Here is a 17,618-nt window from a genome sequence, read left to right as displayed (position 1 = left end):
TTCCTTTAAGGAAAAAGTACATTACTCTGAAAATATGAAAATAAGTCAGTAGAACCATAAACAAGTATGTAGTAGTACAAATTATATTTATCAGTAACATCCTAAGAGGCATCCCTCCCAACACAGGCTCATTGTACTGTTTGAATGGCAAACAAAACATCATCTTTTTAAGAAACACCTTTTCTAGTTTATTGCTTGTATTTAAATATACATAGTGATTTTTTTTTAAGTAAGGCTAAAAGGAAAAAAACAAATCTCATCTGACACTTCTCACAATGGATTTGCTTCTGGTTCTCCAAATCTAATTTACTCGCAAAGGCTCAGACCACTAGTTGCTAAAAGGCTACATCCAACTGTTGATACACTCTACAGTAGTAAATGGCTATATGTGCATTCAATTAATATTTAAAGATTTAAATTTTAAAAAACAGATTTCTAATTAATATGCACAGAGCAAACCTTTTAGTAATCTAACAAGGGAATTTCCAATTTGCTGGTTGCTAAAAAAGTGATATAGGATACAGGCTTAGTATTCCTTATCATCAATGCTTGGAACCAGAAACGTTTTTGGATTTTCTCAGATTTTGGAATATTTGCATTTGCATCATTACACATCTTGGGATAGGACCCAATCTAAACATGTGCTTCATTTATATTTCATATATACTTAATACACATAATCTGAAGGTAATTTTATACAGTATTTTTAGTGAGCCTGCATTTTAACTGTGACCAGCCACATGAGACCAGTCATGAAATTTTCCACTCGCAACATCCTGTCATCACTCAAAAAGTTTTGGAACTTGGAGCATTTCAGAATTTTGGGTTAGGGAAGCTGAACCTGAACAAGAACAAACATACATTAACTTAAGCACATTCACCAAGGACTGGGCAGATGATGTGACTGAGTGCAGAGGTCTTCTGTGTAGTGACAGAAACCTAGGCAATACCACAAAGCATGGTACTAGGCTACTGCTCCATTTCTGAAAAAAAAGAAGATAGAGGCTCAATGTCTAGAATTAAGCCCCAAAAGGAAAAATATGAGAGCCATTATTTTTAAACACATATGAAAGATATGGTATCAATTTTGAAATATAGACATTAGCAAATTTACTCCACACATTGAATATAGGCACTAGTTTTTCACTTTAATATGTAAATTTAAGCAACTATCCCACAACATGACCTCGGCTAAAGCTTTTAATATTTCAGTAAAATCTTTGACAAAATGAACTATCACAAGTAAATGCACAAGACTACACTTTATATCTCTTGATCTTTGGCACATTTGTCAAGTTGGAGAATCTCAAAAGGCAATAAAAATTTCTGTTTTGCATATTCTTTTAATCTTTACATCAAAATATAAGGCCGCAAAAAGGCAAGCTGAAATTTTAGGATATGTGGAACAGTTTTAATAAAGAGTTTTACATACAGTACCTTACATATAGAACAGTGTGTTTGCAAATTTAAATAATATCTGAATGTACAGTGGCATGTATTCTTATCAAAGATAAATTCAAGTTCACTGTCTATCAGTTCTAAAATACATTTATACAGATCACTAGAACTGATAAACAGAATGAGGCATAAAATATTCAAGTGTTATATGTCATCAAAAGCCTCCTCTTAACAGTCTTTTTCCCCTTTTAAAAAAATTTCAAAACCTGTACATACATTTTTAATTTTTAAAAACAGTCTGTTAAAAGGTAACATTTCATGTTAACCACCAATTCGTATAGTCTATAGTAATAAAACTAGATATGTGTGATATAAATATGTGTCGATTATGTACATATGTACGTTGAGTGTTTGTTTAAAACAAGCATACACACTTACGCACACCTGCGTACGTAGCACTGGGGGCGCATACAACTCACAGGACTGGCGGACAGTAGGACCTAGGCTCAAAATCCAGCAAGAGCTAACACAGCAACTTAGTTGCCTTTGGTTTCAGAAATCTGTCCATCTGCAATCAAAGCTAAAAGTTTTGAGTGCGCATATATTTTTTAAAAATAAAATTCATCTTCAGAAATGAAGCTTTTCCAGTATTCCACTACTAGCAGTTAAAAAAATCCACAGCCACAAATTATTTTTGATATTTTTGTCACTCCTCATCCCAGCTGAGGTTATTTATAATTTTTTTTTTTTCTGAAGGCAAACACCAAGCTTACCCAGAATCAAACTGTACGCTGAAGCCTGAATACTGCCATTCAACTATCTATATGGCATATTATAGCACATGTGGTCTACAGGTTTAGGATGGACTGATGGCATTATGTAAGACTTAGGGTGGAAGAACTCACGCAATAGAAACTATCCTCTTTCCAGCAGTATCATCAATATTTGGCACATCAGACCCTTCTGCAAGCCAGTTTGTTTTCAATGAGCTTAATGCCTGAAATAAATTCCAATTATTTGGTGTTTGTTTTTTAAATACATTCATAATGAAGTAAGAATTCCACAATTGTTTTCCCAAAAAGTGAGACTTCCACTGTCAGTTTTCTGATTAAGGACATTCATCACCCAAGAAACAGCTCATGATCCTATGAAAGTTTAAATAACCTAAATTTCCATGCAGCTGGATCCAACTGCTGAGATGGAAGTTCTTAGAGCAACCAACCTTGTAGAACTCTCCAGAATTTAAATTTCCTTTACAATTTTGTTTTTAGCCAATGCTAGTTTATAAACATGGATCTTTCTACTAAAAACTATAGAAACACACCACATTCTACAGGTATCTTGAGCTTCATGTAATCAACTATTCAAAATCCTGCCAATTCGTTTCCCTTAGTATAGATTATATTCTACTTCACTGACCCTTGGCATATAAAATATTATCATCTGCAGCTTGCTCATATTCCTTGATAAAGCTGTTCTTCATTTTCCTCTCCAAGGTACCATCTTATTGACATCACAAATCAATAAATGACCAAACATGCATGACTCAGCCTTTTAACTATCCACATTAGCAATCCTGTGGATAATAAAAATGATTCCACTGAAGAGAGCCACATTATTTTCATGAAGTGTTACTGTTGTCATACAGAGCAAAGAGTAGCTATTTGTTGTACTTTGCCCATGTCAATCAGGAGCTGTTTTATGTGGCGTTTAAGTTGGGGAAGTCTTGCAAGAGGATCTGGTGGCTCCAACTCCCCTGTGAAATCAAGCCAGCTTTCCAGAACTAAAAAGGAGAAGAGAACAAACAAATTTAAATGGTATCTGGAAGAACAGTCAGAAAACTGGATAATCAGAAGGTTAGAAGGGTAACTGAGTCAAGTGCTACAGACCCTGCCTTCAGAAGGCCTGCCCGATCCAGCCAGTTCTACTGTTCATTTCTGCACCCAAGAGTTCCATCCCCCTGGATGGAACCTCTCTGTTATTTAAGGTGACACATCCCCCGCCCAACTCCACTCCACCCTGGGATGAAGCCCAATATCTTTGCAGGCTAGGCAGGTGCTCCACCACTGAGCAACATCCCTGTCCCAATTGCTCTCTTTACATACATATAAACTAACTTCATTTTCAGTGTTTCCTTTTACTCTCTTCTGTAACAGGAAAAGATAGTTCCCTGTTTCTATTCAAGCTTTCTACTAATTTACATTAAAGTCATTTCTAGTTTATCCTCCTTTTTGACAAAGGGAAAGAGGTGGCAATTTCTCAGTTAACCACCTCTTTACCACCACTATTTCTTGAAATTAAAAAAAAAAAAATCAAAGTATATGAAAGTTCCAGGTAGAATGCAATTAATTACATTATTCATTTTTTATTATTTTCCTTTGAAAATCTATCCCCCAAATATGGAATATGTCAAAATGCATTTATTTTCTTCAAAAATCTACCAAAACATTAACCCTACAATCAGCTTAAAATCACATGGAAGATGCTCCTTCAATGGTGTCCATTTCATTTTTATTTTCTTAGGGGAAGAAAAGGCACTAAGAGTTGCAATTTGGCACAATGGCAAGGTCCTGCCTGCTTCTACAGAGCCAAGTCAGGGGGAGGCAGAGTGCAACCTGCAAGTTAGGAGGAGAAAGGAACAGAGAGCACAGAAGGAGGCTGCCTTGGTAATCTGGCAAGCCAACTTTTCCTAGTTTCTTAAATACAAAATGGGGATAATATCTTTCTTGCCTACTTTACAGGGCTCCTGTTTGATGATAAAATTAAAAAATAGAAGAGGAAACTATTTTAAAATTCATATGCAAACTTAAGGTTTACCTACTTGACCTTGTAGGAGTTTCTGTTAATTCTACTTAAATAACACTAGCCTAAGTGAAAATAAATATTAAAATGTTTCCCCCTCATATTTCAAATATGCTTAAATTCTATATGCTGACAGCCAAAGAAAACATAGTTTAATAAAACTAATAAATATTCCACAAGAGTTCTATTCTGAGCCCAGAAGAAAATATTTAATAAATATTCATCTTACCACAAAAAAGAAAACCACTAAGATAATAAGATAATAAATACCCAGTCATAAAGTCTAGAGCCTAAAAAATTCTACATATGATAAATAGTGTAAAGGAAACACTGAAACTGCCATTAGTATGGAAAATAGCTCTAGTTTTCATCCTGTAAATAAAAAAAAAAAAACAACTTTGAATAGCTTCTTCATAATAGCAATAAACATGCCATGAAATTGTATTTAGGTCTTTGTTAAATTACCATCAACTTCTTTTTCTATTAAGTCCATCCTGCTGGTGACTTCATTCTGCACATTTTCTATGTGTGTGAGTAGATTGAGCTGCCACTGAAGGTGTGAGTCTCCTGGGTCTTCGTTGCCCTTTTTATCATTATACACAAATGCCTTATTCCCTGCAGCTGAATTCTTCTCCAAAGGACCATTGGAAAATACAAAACAAAATAAAACATACAGAGCTGGATGAAATGCAATGTCAAAAAGGAAAAGGCACAATAAAAACCTCATCACCCACAATGATCTTTGAAATCTGATCTGCCTCCTAGGATGTCTGTAAAGTAAAGGCAGGCACATAATCAAAGTACATCTGGTGTTCTTAGGAGTGGATGTGCTTCTACATATGTGCCTCACAACACCTAGCACAGTGCTATGCAGGGGAGGACTCAATAAAATGTGCTGAGCTCATTCTATTCCATAATTAGAATGACTAGTTAATATGGACTCGATTCTTCCTCAATTAATTTCAAATGGTGATAATAGTGAAACGAGGGCAAAGTAATATGAAAAAAATCAAGGAAATTGTCAAAGACCAGCAAAAGTCTAGTCACCTTCAGACTGAACTTTACTGTCACAGTTACATCAATGAAATGGAGGAAAGGTAAAAATTTTCTAAAAACTCCAGAGTAGAAACTGTTTAACACATACACACAACATTTCAATGTGGATTTGCTAGAGATAACTTATTTCACAAAAGGAGTATTAATTTCACAAAATAATTTACCAGAAATTTCATGAAGTGTAAGCCTTCCAAATTAATTACTATTTGATAAGGAAGATAGAATAATCTCTTCTGAACAAATTTTAAAGTGACTTTGCTAATTGAAAAATCAATAAAAAAATGAAAGCACAACATCTTGAAGATAATACAAATGAACAGAAAATAAGCTTATAGATATTCAGTGTGTATACAGCCATTAAAATGGGACTGATAGACTTCTAAGTGTCATGTTTAATCTATCCCACACAAAAATAAACAAAAATTACTACACACATATGCACTTTCATGTTCTGTCACACATTTTCATTTGGAAATGTGGCTCATTAGTTTTGGGAGGTATATAATTGTGTTTATAAAACTGAAATTTTTGTTAGGTTAACAGTTTTATTGAATTACAACAATTCTGAATCAGGGCATAATTAAATATTTAAATGAACAGTGTTTTTCTATAAAGTAACCGAGTAATCATAAACTTTGAAATACAGGCAAAACCTGGGAACTCAGTATGTTTTTATAAAGTTTTCCTTTGTTATTCCAGCATCGTATCCATACACAGACAAATGAACCAATTTTACCTTTTCTGGCATTCCATGCTCTTTTGCTGAGTATTGTAAATGGTGTTTATCTCCTGTGTGGAATTCCTGTTCTTCTTCAAAACTGCTGACATCATCATCATCTGAGCTCCCAGGGTCTGCAAGAGACTTGCAGTCCTGACCAAAACTGGGTGGTTTTTGATAGCTATGTTCACTTGTTATGTAAGTTCCTTCCACTTTTAGGGGCAGACGAGGTGGTTCTTTATGGTTCTGTACATATTTCTTTTCTTCTAGATTAACTGTGTCTTGGACTGTTGGTTTTTTCTCCACTCCAGCCATTCCCTGATTATGGTCTTTTCGCTTCCCAGAACAAGCCCAGAGATGAAGGTCAGGATGATGTTTATTCCTTAAAACAATGTTGGAGAAAAAAAGCAATTCAGGAAAAAAAAAATCTAGCAACAAGTTAAAAGACCATAATAAATTTCAGGACTAGGTAAGGAGGATGTCAGGGCTCAGGACAAGAGTATTCTTTAAGTTAACTTACTCTAGAATTTCATCTAAAATTTGAATTTGAATTCTCTTGACCATTAAAGTTATCAGTTGATATATGCATCTTTTTCTATTGATTTTTATTGCAGTTTTTTCATTGCATGATATGAATACCCTTATGTGAGCACATTTTAAAACCTTTAATCAAAAGGTGATAACTGTTCATGACAAAAAAATTCCAACTATAAATGTATGCAAAGTAAAAATCTCTCCTTCTTAGAAATCATAAATAACTGATTTTTTCAATATACATAACATTATTTTTTAAATAGATAAGCTTCACTTTTTCTTTTGACACAACTGGGACTCATATGATTTTGCCTTTTTTCTCCATAATACATTATGGGCATCTTGCCACATCAGAGCACAGGTTTGCCTTACTTTTATTTGCTCTAGGTTTGCCTTACTTTTATTTACTCTAGTGACTGAAGATTACCTCCTACAAGTTTAGTCTAGTCAACTATTCTCCCACTAATAGATGGGTGTGGATTTCTGTGTATGTGTGTTTGCACATAATGAGAATATTTTGGTCAGATAAATTTCTAGAAATGGAATTGATGAATGGCATATATTTTTATTTTAGGTATTGTCCAACTGGCCTCCAAAGCAATTGTACCTATTTACTCCCCATTACTATCCATGACAGCATCCCCTTAACCCCTCCTTACTGAAGAAAGGAGCATGATACTATCAGTTAATTCCATAATAGTTAAAATGGTGGGGTAAGTAAAACAGGACTCCAGTCATAGAAACGTAAGAGAAAGAAGGCTATGTGGGAGGCATAACCCTTCTAAAAGGTTAAAAATTGATTGCAAATTAGTAACTTCCAAATGACACAAAAAGTCAAATAAGTTTTCTTCTAATAATATTCCATATGTTGTTTCTAAAAATATAAATCTTATCTTTTGTATCTTGAAAATTTAATATTCGTTATATAGTAAAAAATCCCATAGAAGAAAAAAAGCTGGCTTTGTAGTTCAATAGTTCAATGGACAGAATCCTCCTGTGCCCACTGAGAACATGGGCAATGATGTAATCACTTTGCAAGCCATTCTCATTTACAGGTGAGATTTATTTCCCAGGCTTACTATAATAATTCAATGAAAGATCACATGAAAGTGATTTATTCTGGCATGAAGTACTTACAATAAATAATAAATAATAATATTATCAGAAATGTTACCATAAAGAGGGCTTATGGGCATATGAGGCAGAAATGGTCCAGCTAAAATCCTTAGCATAATTTTGAATGTGGTGAAACTCTCACTGAAACCAAGAAGGAAGAAAACTAGATTTTTTTAAAAGGCCTAATCCATAACTTTCTCCTTCAAGACTCAGCATTCACATGGTTTTAAATAAAGAAATCTTTATTCAGGTTCACGACACACAATTGTAACAAATTTCACTTGTTACTATTTACCCTTTACACTCTGCACTAGGGATAAAATGATAAGATATTTAGGGGATTCAGACATAAAAAAAAAATCAAGCACATCAAAGTCCATGACACCAGTATGCAGTTTTCTAAGAAAGGAGTGATCAGCTCTCATTGGGCAAGTAATCATGAAAAGGCACCTACTAGGGAGACTAATGGCAGGAAGTTATTCTGGGGGTACAAGGCCTACATCTATAAGAAAGAATGCTTCCATCTGGGCACAGTGGTGCCCCTCTGTAATCCCAGCAACTGGGGAGGGTGAGGCAGGAGAACAGCAAATTTAAGGCCAGCCTAGGCAACTTAGTGTGATGACCCTATCTCAAAAAAAACAAACAAAAAATAAGGGCTGGAGGGGTGTAGTGGTAAAGTGCTTTTGGGTTTAATCCCTAGTACTACAATAAGAAAAAAAAAAGAAAGAAAGAAAACAAAAGAATGCTTCATTCAGGGGTTATGGTTTGGTGTAGCTGGGACACTAGGGCAAAACACTTGGGAGAAGAAAGATGGGGTGACACATTATGTCACATAAGGGACTCAGAGCACACTTTGGACAGCTGACTCCTCACTATGAGAAAGAAGGACACTATGCTATCAAGAAACAAGCTCCTTCTTATCTTTAAGCTCACACTGGCAAAGTATGAAGGAAGGACTGAAGACTGCAAGCCTAGAGCCACAGGGAACTGCAATACTCTAAACGTTCACATGAAATACAACAGGTAGTACCAGCGAGGAGAGAGAATGGCCGAACCATGAGATGCTCAGAAGTCATAAGGGAAGGATGCAGGAGACCCAGGAACTGGGAGAGAAGAAGGGAGAAGGGCAAGTCTAATTGAAGAAAATCTTGTGAATATCCAGTGAAACAACAGTCTGTTTTTATATGAAATATGAATTTTGTGTTTTTAACGGATTCTGGTCAGAAATTAGGAAGGACTGAACACAGGCCTTGAAGAACACTCTAATCTATCACTTAACAGCAGTTCAGTCTTTTCTTTAAGTGACATCTGACTAAGACTAAATATTGTTGCACAGCAGAGGTGGATTCTAGGATCTGTCAGGTTCCTCTAGCTGGTGCAATAAGCTCTAAGGTAATTACAGATTCATAAAATAAAATCTATTTTACCTCAAGAACATTCCTGAAGGATACAAAACACAGGGTTCACCAATGAAGGTTTTGAAGTCCACACCTTAATTCTGTGCACACAGCGAGCACAAGCAACAGTAGGCCTGGATTCAAACTGACTGATAAACCAGATGCTGTATGGTCCTTGAACTACGCTTGCCTCCTCTATGACAAAAGGCAGTAGTAGCAGTCATCCAAAGGATTATTAATCTTTCCTGATTTTTAAAAAGTAGAGTTTATTTAAATATTTATTCTCTCTTCCAAACTGCTACTGGATGCAAAGACCACCTGCATCTGTTTTGCTTGTTTATTTTTTTAAATTTATGATTAACTTATTTTTCTCTTTTATCTGATTTCTGTTCAAATGGACACTGAAGTGTGACCCTCCCTCTCCACCCCTCACTTACTTTAGTATTCCGATCTTCAGCTGTAACCCGTGTAGTACTTCTGTTACACCATAGACATCAGCAAGCAGATGATGTGTGGAAACTATCTTTTTGGCATTGAGATGAGAATAATTTTCTTTTAAAAATGATAACCCACACATTCTCCCATTATTCAACCAATCCTTATCATAACGATACTTTGCACTCCACCTCTGACCTGCAGATGAAGTTGACATTAAAGTCACAAAGGATTCCACTGACCCAGATCTCCCTTCAGCTGCTAACCCTCATGTTATGCATTAGCAAGGCAAGCTGCGGAATTAAGACTGGATTCAAAGCCCAGGAAGACAGCATGATGCTGGGAGAACCCCTGCACATCTCTGGTGTTCCATAGAGGACTCAGAAATCTCATTAAGGATGTAGTCAGTAACAGATGACACCTGTGAAGGGAACCCTGAGTGCACTGAAATTTTATGTATCAGTCATATGTCCTCTAAAATGGATAACAGGGCTGGAGAGAAACTATAGGGGATCTTCTCTCTCTCGCTAATCTCTGTTTTTAAGTGGCTGTAACAAAGAATTCTAGGTGAGCAAACAGGGACCCCTGCTCCATGTCCATGATTTCACAGTGTCCTCTAGCCTTAATGTTAATACAAATCAGATCCTGTTACAATTAGACATTCATGTGTCTGTGCCTCCTCCTCCACTGCGAGACAGCTGAGAGCACGGCCTGAATCATTCATTTGACCACAATGTTTGGCAAATAGAAGGTATACAAAAAAGGTTACTAAACACATGAGTATGAAATGTCTCACTGATACAGGTCTCAATCATTCTCTTGCTTCTTACCATGGCTTTTTCTTTTTGGTAGGCATGGGAACAATTCATCTGCCTTTTAATGAGAATACATAGTTATTTTTTGCCACTGGGGCTGAAACTATATTCAGTATGAAGAACTTGCTACCTGAAGACCCTCCTGACATAGAGAAAGGCATGAAGTAGAATGCACAATAGACTAGGAGTCAAAAAGCTCAGGTGTCCCCTCAGTCTGCCATATTTAGTGCTATTCCTTTGTATAATGCAATCGTCTGTGCTATAGTTGCTCCAAAGAAAAAGGTGATCACAGGCAGTGACCTGAGATCTCATCTACTCTACAATGAGCTGAATATACATATTCAGAAATGTATAGAGACTAGAAACTTCTTCAAAACTTTCCAGGAGGAGTACCCATGAAGACTACAGTCCATTCAAACACCATAAATAAGCCTCACTAAAAACAACACATAGGAATAGACAAAAGCTAGTTTTCCAAGAAAAGTCTTTCATGATAGTATGTCTAAGCAGTTAATACAAAACTCAAACTATAACAAACAGTGGAAAAATATTCTTAATTTTTTTATACAGAAGCAGAGTCTATCTGACCAAGAAGCAGTGGTGCCATATGCAGTGGACATACTCTAGAATGTGAGCAGCTGATCAGGCACCTTGTACTGAGCACAGTGAAGCAGCCTTACCAGGTGGGTCTCGGCAGATGTAGCAGATGTACTGCTCCGGGATGCTCTCCTCCAGGAGCCCCATGCACACGCTGTGCTGCCAGCACAGGCACTCTTCACACTGCCAGAGAACAGAGGAGACTTAGTGCTGACAGCAAAGGCACCCTTGAAGTCAATATCATGCCACCTCTTCAGAAGCTGGTTTGCTTTCTTGACACAAAAAATTCAATCCTCATTCATTATAACAAAAGGAAGTCATGAAATCAAGGCTGATTTTATTTTTGGATCTATTAAAATAGATTTTGATAAATTATATAAATAATAAAAATGTCAGAATTTTCCTCATCTGTTTCCCACTTACTTTTAGGCAATCACACATGTAAAACTTTTTCTTTTTTTTGCAAGGTAGTGGGGACGGGATTGATTGAACCCAAGGCCTTGCAGGTGCCAGGCAAGCTCTCTACCACTGAGAGACATCCCTAGCACAAAAGTATCTAACTAAAGTGCAGAATATTTTTAAAGCAAATTTGCAACAGTGCCTGTAGCCTCTCAAAGTACTGCTTGTGTAGGAGAAATAAAGAGTATAAATATAAAATTAGTTCTCTTATTTGAGAATACCATTGAAAAAGGAAAGAAGAAGAGATTACACTTGCTTTATTCTGGTAACTAACCTCTCCAAATCTTCCACATCACCACAAAATATGGGTTATGCTTCTCTTTTTTCTTATAGGTATCTTTCCTACACGGAGAGGTTACTAACCCTTGCAGAAGAGTTTTCCTTTCTGCTGAGAGTACTGAAAACTTAACACTTCCAATTCCACTCACTGGAGGGTAACTATATACTGTCAATTATTAAGCACCACGGACTCAGACCAGTAGAAAATGGCTACTGTGGTCCAACATTCAATGTGAGGCTTATCCACTACAATGCTTTGAAGAGTTTCAGCTTGAAACTGAGAAATACTGTAGCTAAGGGTCAGTATCTCTAAAATAAGGAAACTGGCTATTTTATTTGATGAAAAGATTTCCTAGTCATTACTACTGGCATTTAAAAAATGACAATACCTTAGGGACCTGTATCTCCAATGAGATGGCTGGTAAAAAGGGAAGGCCTTCTGATGCACCTAGGGGGATTCTGCAAAATTCCTACTGCAGAGAAGAGAGGTGAATCACCTACCTGAATCATGAAGCCATTCTCCTCATCCATTTCACAAATACATCGCACAATTTCATTCAGAGCATCATCTTCATCCTGAGATTCCTCAAAATTGGTTGAGTCAAAATCTTGATTGTACTCATCCCCACTCAGAAGTAAACTCTCTGTTGAAGAATCATCTAGGAATTCCACATCTGATAAGTCTAGAAGATATTTAAAAAAATGTTTATTCAGCACAATTTTTCCATTTTTATGTTATTTTTCAGAAAAAAAGGAGCTCTGAGAAGTGAATAAAAGCTATTAAGTATTTATATAAGGAGCAAATAGATGTGAATAAAGTACTTCTCTATGGACAAAGAAACATTACTTTTGGAGACTGGGTAATTTTGACTGTTTCCCATCCTATGCACACACTGTTCTAAATAACAGTAAGTATCCCCTAGTATTGATGCTTACAGAGAACATGGCTAAGGTTGGTATTAATATGTTAAATTTGTATAGATTCCACATACTTCCCTTTTGATCCAATGTTTTCATGAACATTAACCCTTTTTTGGTTGTAAAAAGGACAGGTTTTATTATTTGTACCACCGAGATAAGCAACTTCGAAGATGTGAAAGAGCTTGCCCACCTGTGGTCTAATAATAATACTATTAATACTATCAGTAGCACTACTGTTGCACTTGATACACACAAGACCCTATCTTGAGCACTTTAAACACAAGTGCATAACTTGAAGGAGTAGTGCAGCCAGGTGGTGATAAAGCCAACGTAAGATGGACTACTTGATCCTAAGGCCTGTGTTCTTTTTCATTTCATCAGGATTTCTTCAGTTAGGATCAGGAGTTCCCCAAGGAATGTTTTAAAAATATAATTTCATTTTAATAGAATTCTTTAATAATTATTAAGTATATTCCAGGTACTAGATTATATGAACGATCATGCCACACAACTTGATTTAAATGGCAGGCTTCAGGTTTGTGTTTGTAATAATATAGATGCCAAAACCTATCATTTTGTCCAGGCTATTGAGAAAAAAAAAAATCAAGCTAAACATAAGGGACTCTATTTATAACACCATAAGGGAAAGAAATGACGACTTGACACTGAAGGTTTTATGATACTATAGTTAGCTGGAGAAAAGTTGGGAATTAAGTCCTCACAAGGCACTTGTTAGACCTTAACCCTGCTGCTGGGCCTTTCCAAAATGGAGCCCACTCAGCTGGGCTCTTGGACAGACACTCCTTAGTACAACACCTACCCTTTCCCTAGTCATACCGTGTTCTTTATTCCTTCACTAGCGTATCATTCATCTCCCCTTTCTAGAACGTCAAAATCCATGAAAGCAAGAATAAGCAAAGCATTGTTCACTGGAAGGTGGCCACATTCTGTTAAATTATTAAGCACCACGGACCTGGACCAGTAGGAGAAGTGCTGCTGCAGTCCAATCTTCAATGTAGGTTTACTCACTGTTATGACCCTGAGGAGTTTCAAACTTGAAGGCTTCAAACAAAATACCCTAGCAAAGTGAGAGTGACCTTCAAATAAGAAAATTAAGCTAGGCCTGATATGTACTGTAGTCAAAAATCAATATAGAGAGAAAATGTTCTTTTCAGACTAAATCGGACTAGATGGAAGTTGGCTGGATTCAAACTATAAAAACTCATCCTATTTTTGTTTTAAATATTTCACATACTCAGCACACATGAAGCCCTGGGTTCAATTATCAACAATGAAAAAAGTAAAAAACAAAAGATTTCCTGTGATGTAGTGCTTCTTCTATCAGCTTCTAATCTTACTTATTTTTATCCTGATTCAATATTTTTGAATGTTCTAAGTTTTTATTTATTTAAGTTAATATTTTATAGAAATATAAATATTTTATTTGAGGTCCCAGGAACATTCTGGAGAAAATCAAGTCAATAGAAATGAGGTAATGGTAGAGAAATACCTGAAAGCATTCAAGAATCCAGAAGTAAAGAAATGAGACAGGAAAAATCATTCTAATATGAATAATATGAACAGTTTTAAGACTCTAGAGAAAAATTTCATTCATCCATAATCCTGTGGGCTTAAATCCAAAACTAGTATTTTCTCTCAGGTTTTCCTAAATATAAATTCAAGTTTCCAAATGGATAAGCAGTTTCAAATACTACTGTAGTATATAGATGGTATTAAATGGATGGCAATCATAATACAATAAAAACTAAGGTTAAAACTATATCACTGAAAGGAATTAGTGTGGAACGTACATATACTTGAATGGTCATCAGTTCTTTTTGGTGTCAGCATGTAAATTTAACAAATTGACCAGAAAATCCAGTTTGAATAACTAACTCCTAAGCATTAAACGTATGTTTGGTTGAATTCTGGGAGCCAAGTAAATGGGTTGAAAACTGAGTTGAAAGTTGTATAAGAAAAGCGAATAAAAGTTCCTCTTACACTTACATGGGGGAGGGGGCGTGGGGACAATGGTGCCAACTGAGTGGCCACAAGGACACCAGTTTCCTTTGAACTGCTACCCCTTGAACTATTATTGCTGGTTCACAAGATAGTATTCTCAAAGTATGGTTCCCAGACTGGCAACATTATCATCACCTGGGCACTTGTTATTAATCAGAAATTCTTTTTTTTTTTCCTTTTTCTTTTTTTGGTACCAGGGATTGAACCCAGGGATACATTACTAGTGAGTCATATCCCCAGCCCTTTTTATTTTTTGAGACAAGTCTTCATTAAGTTGTTTAGAGCCTCATCACATTCCTGAGGCTGGTCAACCTCCCAAGCTACTGGGATTACATGTGAGCACCACCATGCCCAGCATTAATCAGAAATTCTGAGAAAAGGCTCAGAAAATGTGTCTTCCAAATGGCTGTGATGTGTACTCATGTTTGCAAACCTGCTTCTATTAAACACCTCTTTTCTTCCTCCTAGCCCAGTGCTCAATTATACAGAAGGCAGGGTAGAATTAAGGGTGCATACATTTGACTGTTTATACCCTTTTCTTCAATATTCTTGTCTGGCACTATTGCTAGCCTGATATAAACTCCTATTCTCCAACACTCTCTAGCAAGACACCATCTTCAAATCTTGATGGCTCATGGTATGGGTGTTCCTATGTGATTTCTAAACCCTGCCCAGAAACTATATTTTGGCAGGATCCTCCCAGAAATCTCATTTAATTGTGGTAGGACCCAGGATCAGAGTACAACAATGATTATTATGTACACCTGGGTGTTCAGAACCATTGGACCCAATACAAAGAAAGTGACTTGTGCTTGTTGGCAAAAGGCAGAGGGGCAGGGAGATCATTTTTCTTAATCCTTTTCCTAATGTCTTAAAAGTGCTGTGTGCTTATTTCATAGTAAAGGGAAGAATATGCTCTTCTCCACAGTGAGCCAGGAAGGAGTAAGGCCTGGAAGAGAGCCAGCAGTAACAGTGCAAAAGAAAACCAAACCTAGTATCTACCATCTAGGGCACGGAGAAGGGTTAAGGAAGCAAGCTCACCAACAAGGATCCCTGGGCTATATCAAAAATGAAGCCTCTGTCTTATTTACCTCTCATCCAGATTTTGGTCCCTACTGTGCCTCAGCTCTACTGTGAAGCCACTGCCCGCAGTGTCTAGATGTGGGAAAGTCTCTCCTCCTACTGCTTTAGGATTAGAAGGAGTTGTAGGAGTCCTCATCACCTTCCACTATCAGGAGCAGACTTGGAGGAGGATCTGAAAATTCCAAATCTAGTGCTCTTTTCACACTGATGGGGCCTAATTTCTGACTGTGCACAAATCCCTGACCTGAGCACAGTCCCACATCCCACAGATCTAAAGTACATTTTAAAAATTATGCTAAATATCTGGTAGAAAAAACATTATCTCTGGAGCTAATGAAGACCTCAGTTCAAGTTTTAATCCTAACACTGATCAAACATAAAATTACCATAAGCCTTTGCTTGTTTTATTTATAAAATGTGGATAACAATACTGCTTTCTAAGTTAGTAGAAAAGAATATGGATATATATGTAAAAGCACCAATAGAAGGACTATATATAGTAGACACTGGTATTAGTTGCTTGATTCTCTTTTTCACCACGAAGTAGAAAAGCCAGTTTTACTTTATACAAATTAAAATACAGCTCATATTTCTAATATTGCGATTTTCCTATTAGTTTATGTAATAACTTTTTCAATATTCTTAATTTCACAGTTAGGAATGTAGTCTTTTTTTAACCATTACACAGTTACACATACTTTCACCACTAAGATCAACGGACAGAATTGCCCTGGGGTACTGATAGGTTGTAGTTTTCTCCGTAAACATGCTTCGCGGAGCCAGAGAACTCCCAGAAGATCGAGTTAGTGGAGAAGAGCACCTTTCCAAAAATTCTAGGGAACTGTCTTCATAGTCTGAATAGTCTGCAACATAAGATACACAAAGACATATTAATAAAGTATCAAGTAATCAAGAAAGGTCACTACAAAAATCATAAGGAAGTCATGTTTCAGGGTATGTAAAACAATCACACTACCACCTCCTCTCATCTGAGAACAGCTAGCTAATGATGCATCTGACCAGGAAATCAGTACACCCCATGCAGCACACTCAGCAGGGATCCCCAGGTTCTAACTGGCACCAGAGTAAACTCTTGTCAGGTGGTCCAGACACGAAAAATGATTATTTCTGTTATGCTCCATTATAATCATAGCTATGTGTGTGGTAAAATATGCAAAATGAAATTATTCTTTTTCTTTTTTTGCAGTTTTGTTAAGAGGTTCTCCTAATGTCTAGCACAGTATTATAGTGATAATTTGATCAATAAATGTTTCAAGCAAAAAGCCTCTGAAAGAAATCAACTGGTCCTGGAAAAGCTCTGTCAAAGCTGTGTTCTTCTCAGCTTGGGATGAATCTTGTAGATGTACACAAGGGGAAAGAGCCCCATGCAGTCTGAGGGAATGAGAGTGCAATTCTAGGCACTGAGGAAGGCTATGAAGCCTAGGAGCACACGGCACATCTACCTGACAACTGTGAGACTGAGGCTGGAGATAAGAAAGGAGGCTGGACTGACAGTGGCCACATCAGGTTACAAGTGTTTATAGTTTTATTCTAAGGTAATAAAAAGCTTCTGAAGGTTATAAGGGTGACAGGATGTGACACAAGCCCAATACTACTTCTGATTGCTCAGTGGTAGAATGAAGGCAGTAAGTCAGAGGTCTCAGCAGCAATCCAGGCAAGACTTGATGGTGGCTTGGACAGAGATGATGGCAGCTGAGAGGAAAGTGAGGATATCAAGAAAGATGAGTGATATTATAGATCGGAGGCAGAGAGCAGAGATGGTATCATCAAGAGGGACTTCCAGGTTTCTGTTTCAGCAAATAGTGATGAAAGCAAGTCCAAGATGGGGCTAGAGAATAATCAGGAGACAGAGAAACCAGAGGAATGTGAATTCAGAGCATGTCTTTTTAAGATGGGAGAACCTATACACACATCGTCTACATGAATCTAAAGATGCAGGGGCATGGGTGATGGTGCTAAGAAATG

At 36.7% G+C, this 17,618-nt stretch overlaps 1 protein-coding gene across 17 annotated transcripts in view; it reads right to left on the bottom strand.

Annotated features, from left to right (window-relative positions):
- Window positions 1–1,187: 1,187 nt before the first annotated feature.
- The window catches only part of Phf20l1 (PHD finger protein 20 like 1), a 70,115-nt gene continuing 53,684 nt past the window's right edge, over window positions 1,188–17,618 (bottom strand). For 13 of the 17 annotated variants that reach the window (XM_048802144.1, XM_048802150.1, XM_048802143.1 and 10 more), the window contains 7 exons: window positions 16,331–16,495; window positions 12,108–12,289; window positions 10,952–11,051; window positions 9,459–9,654; window positions 5,993–6,356; window positions 4,666–4,831; window positions 1,188–3,181 (listed from right to left, as the gene is read on the bottom strand). In XM_048802144.1, the coding sequence (XP_048658101.1) occupies window positions 3,039–3,181; window positions 4,666–4,831; window positions 5,993–6,356; window positions 9,459–9,654; window positions 10,952–11,051; window positions 12,108–12,289; window positions 16,331–16,495 (1,316 nt within the window). In that variant the 3' untranslated portion in view covers window positions 1,188–3,038. The remainder of the gene's footprint in view (window positions 3,182–4,665; window positions 4,832–5,992; window positions 6,357–9,458; window positions 9,655–10,951; window positions 11,052–12,107; window positions 12,290–16,330; window positions 16,496–17,618) is intronic. The other 4 variants (XM_015486492.2, XM_015486495.2, XM_048802148.1 and 1 more) reach the window with 1 other exon arrangement.

This window comes from Marmota marmota, unplaced genomic scaffold (genome assembly GCF_001458135.2).
Source record: "Marmota marmota marmota unplaced genomic scaffold, marMar, whole genome shotgun sequence".
In the NCBI taxonomy this organism is placed as follows: domain Eukaryota; kingdom Metazoa; phylum Chordata; class Mammalia; order Rodentia; family Sciuridae; genus Marmota; species Marmota marmota.
Note: the sequence above shows the minus strand (reverse complement) of the source record. Positions and strands in the feature narration are given on the sequence as shown.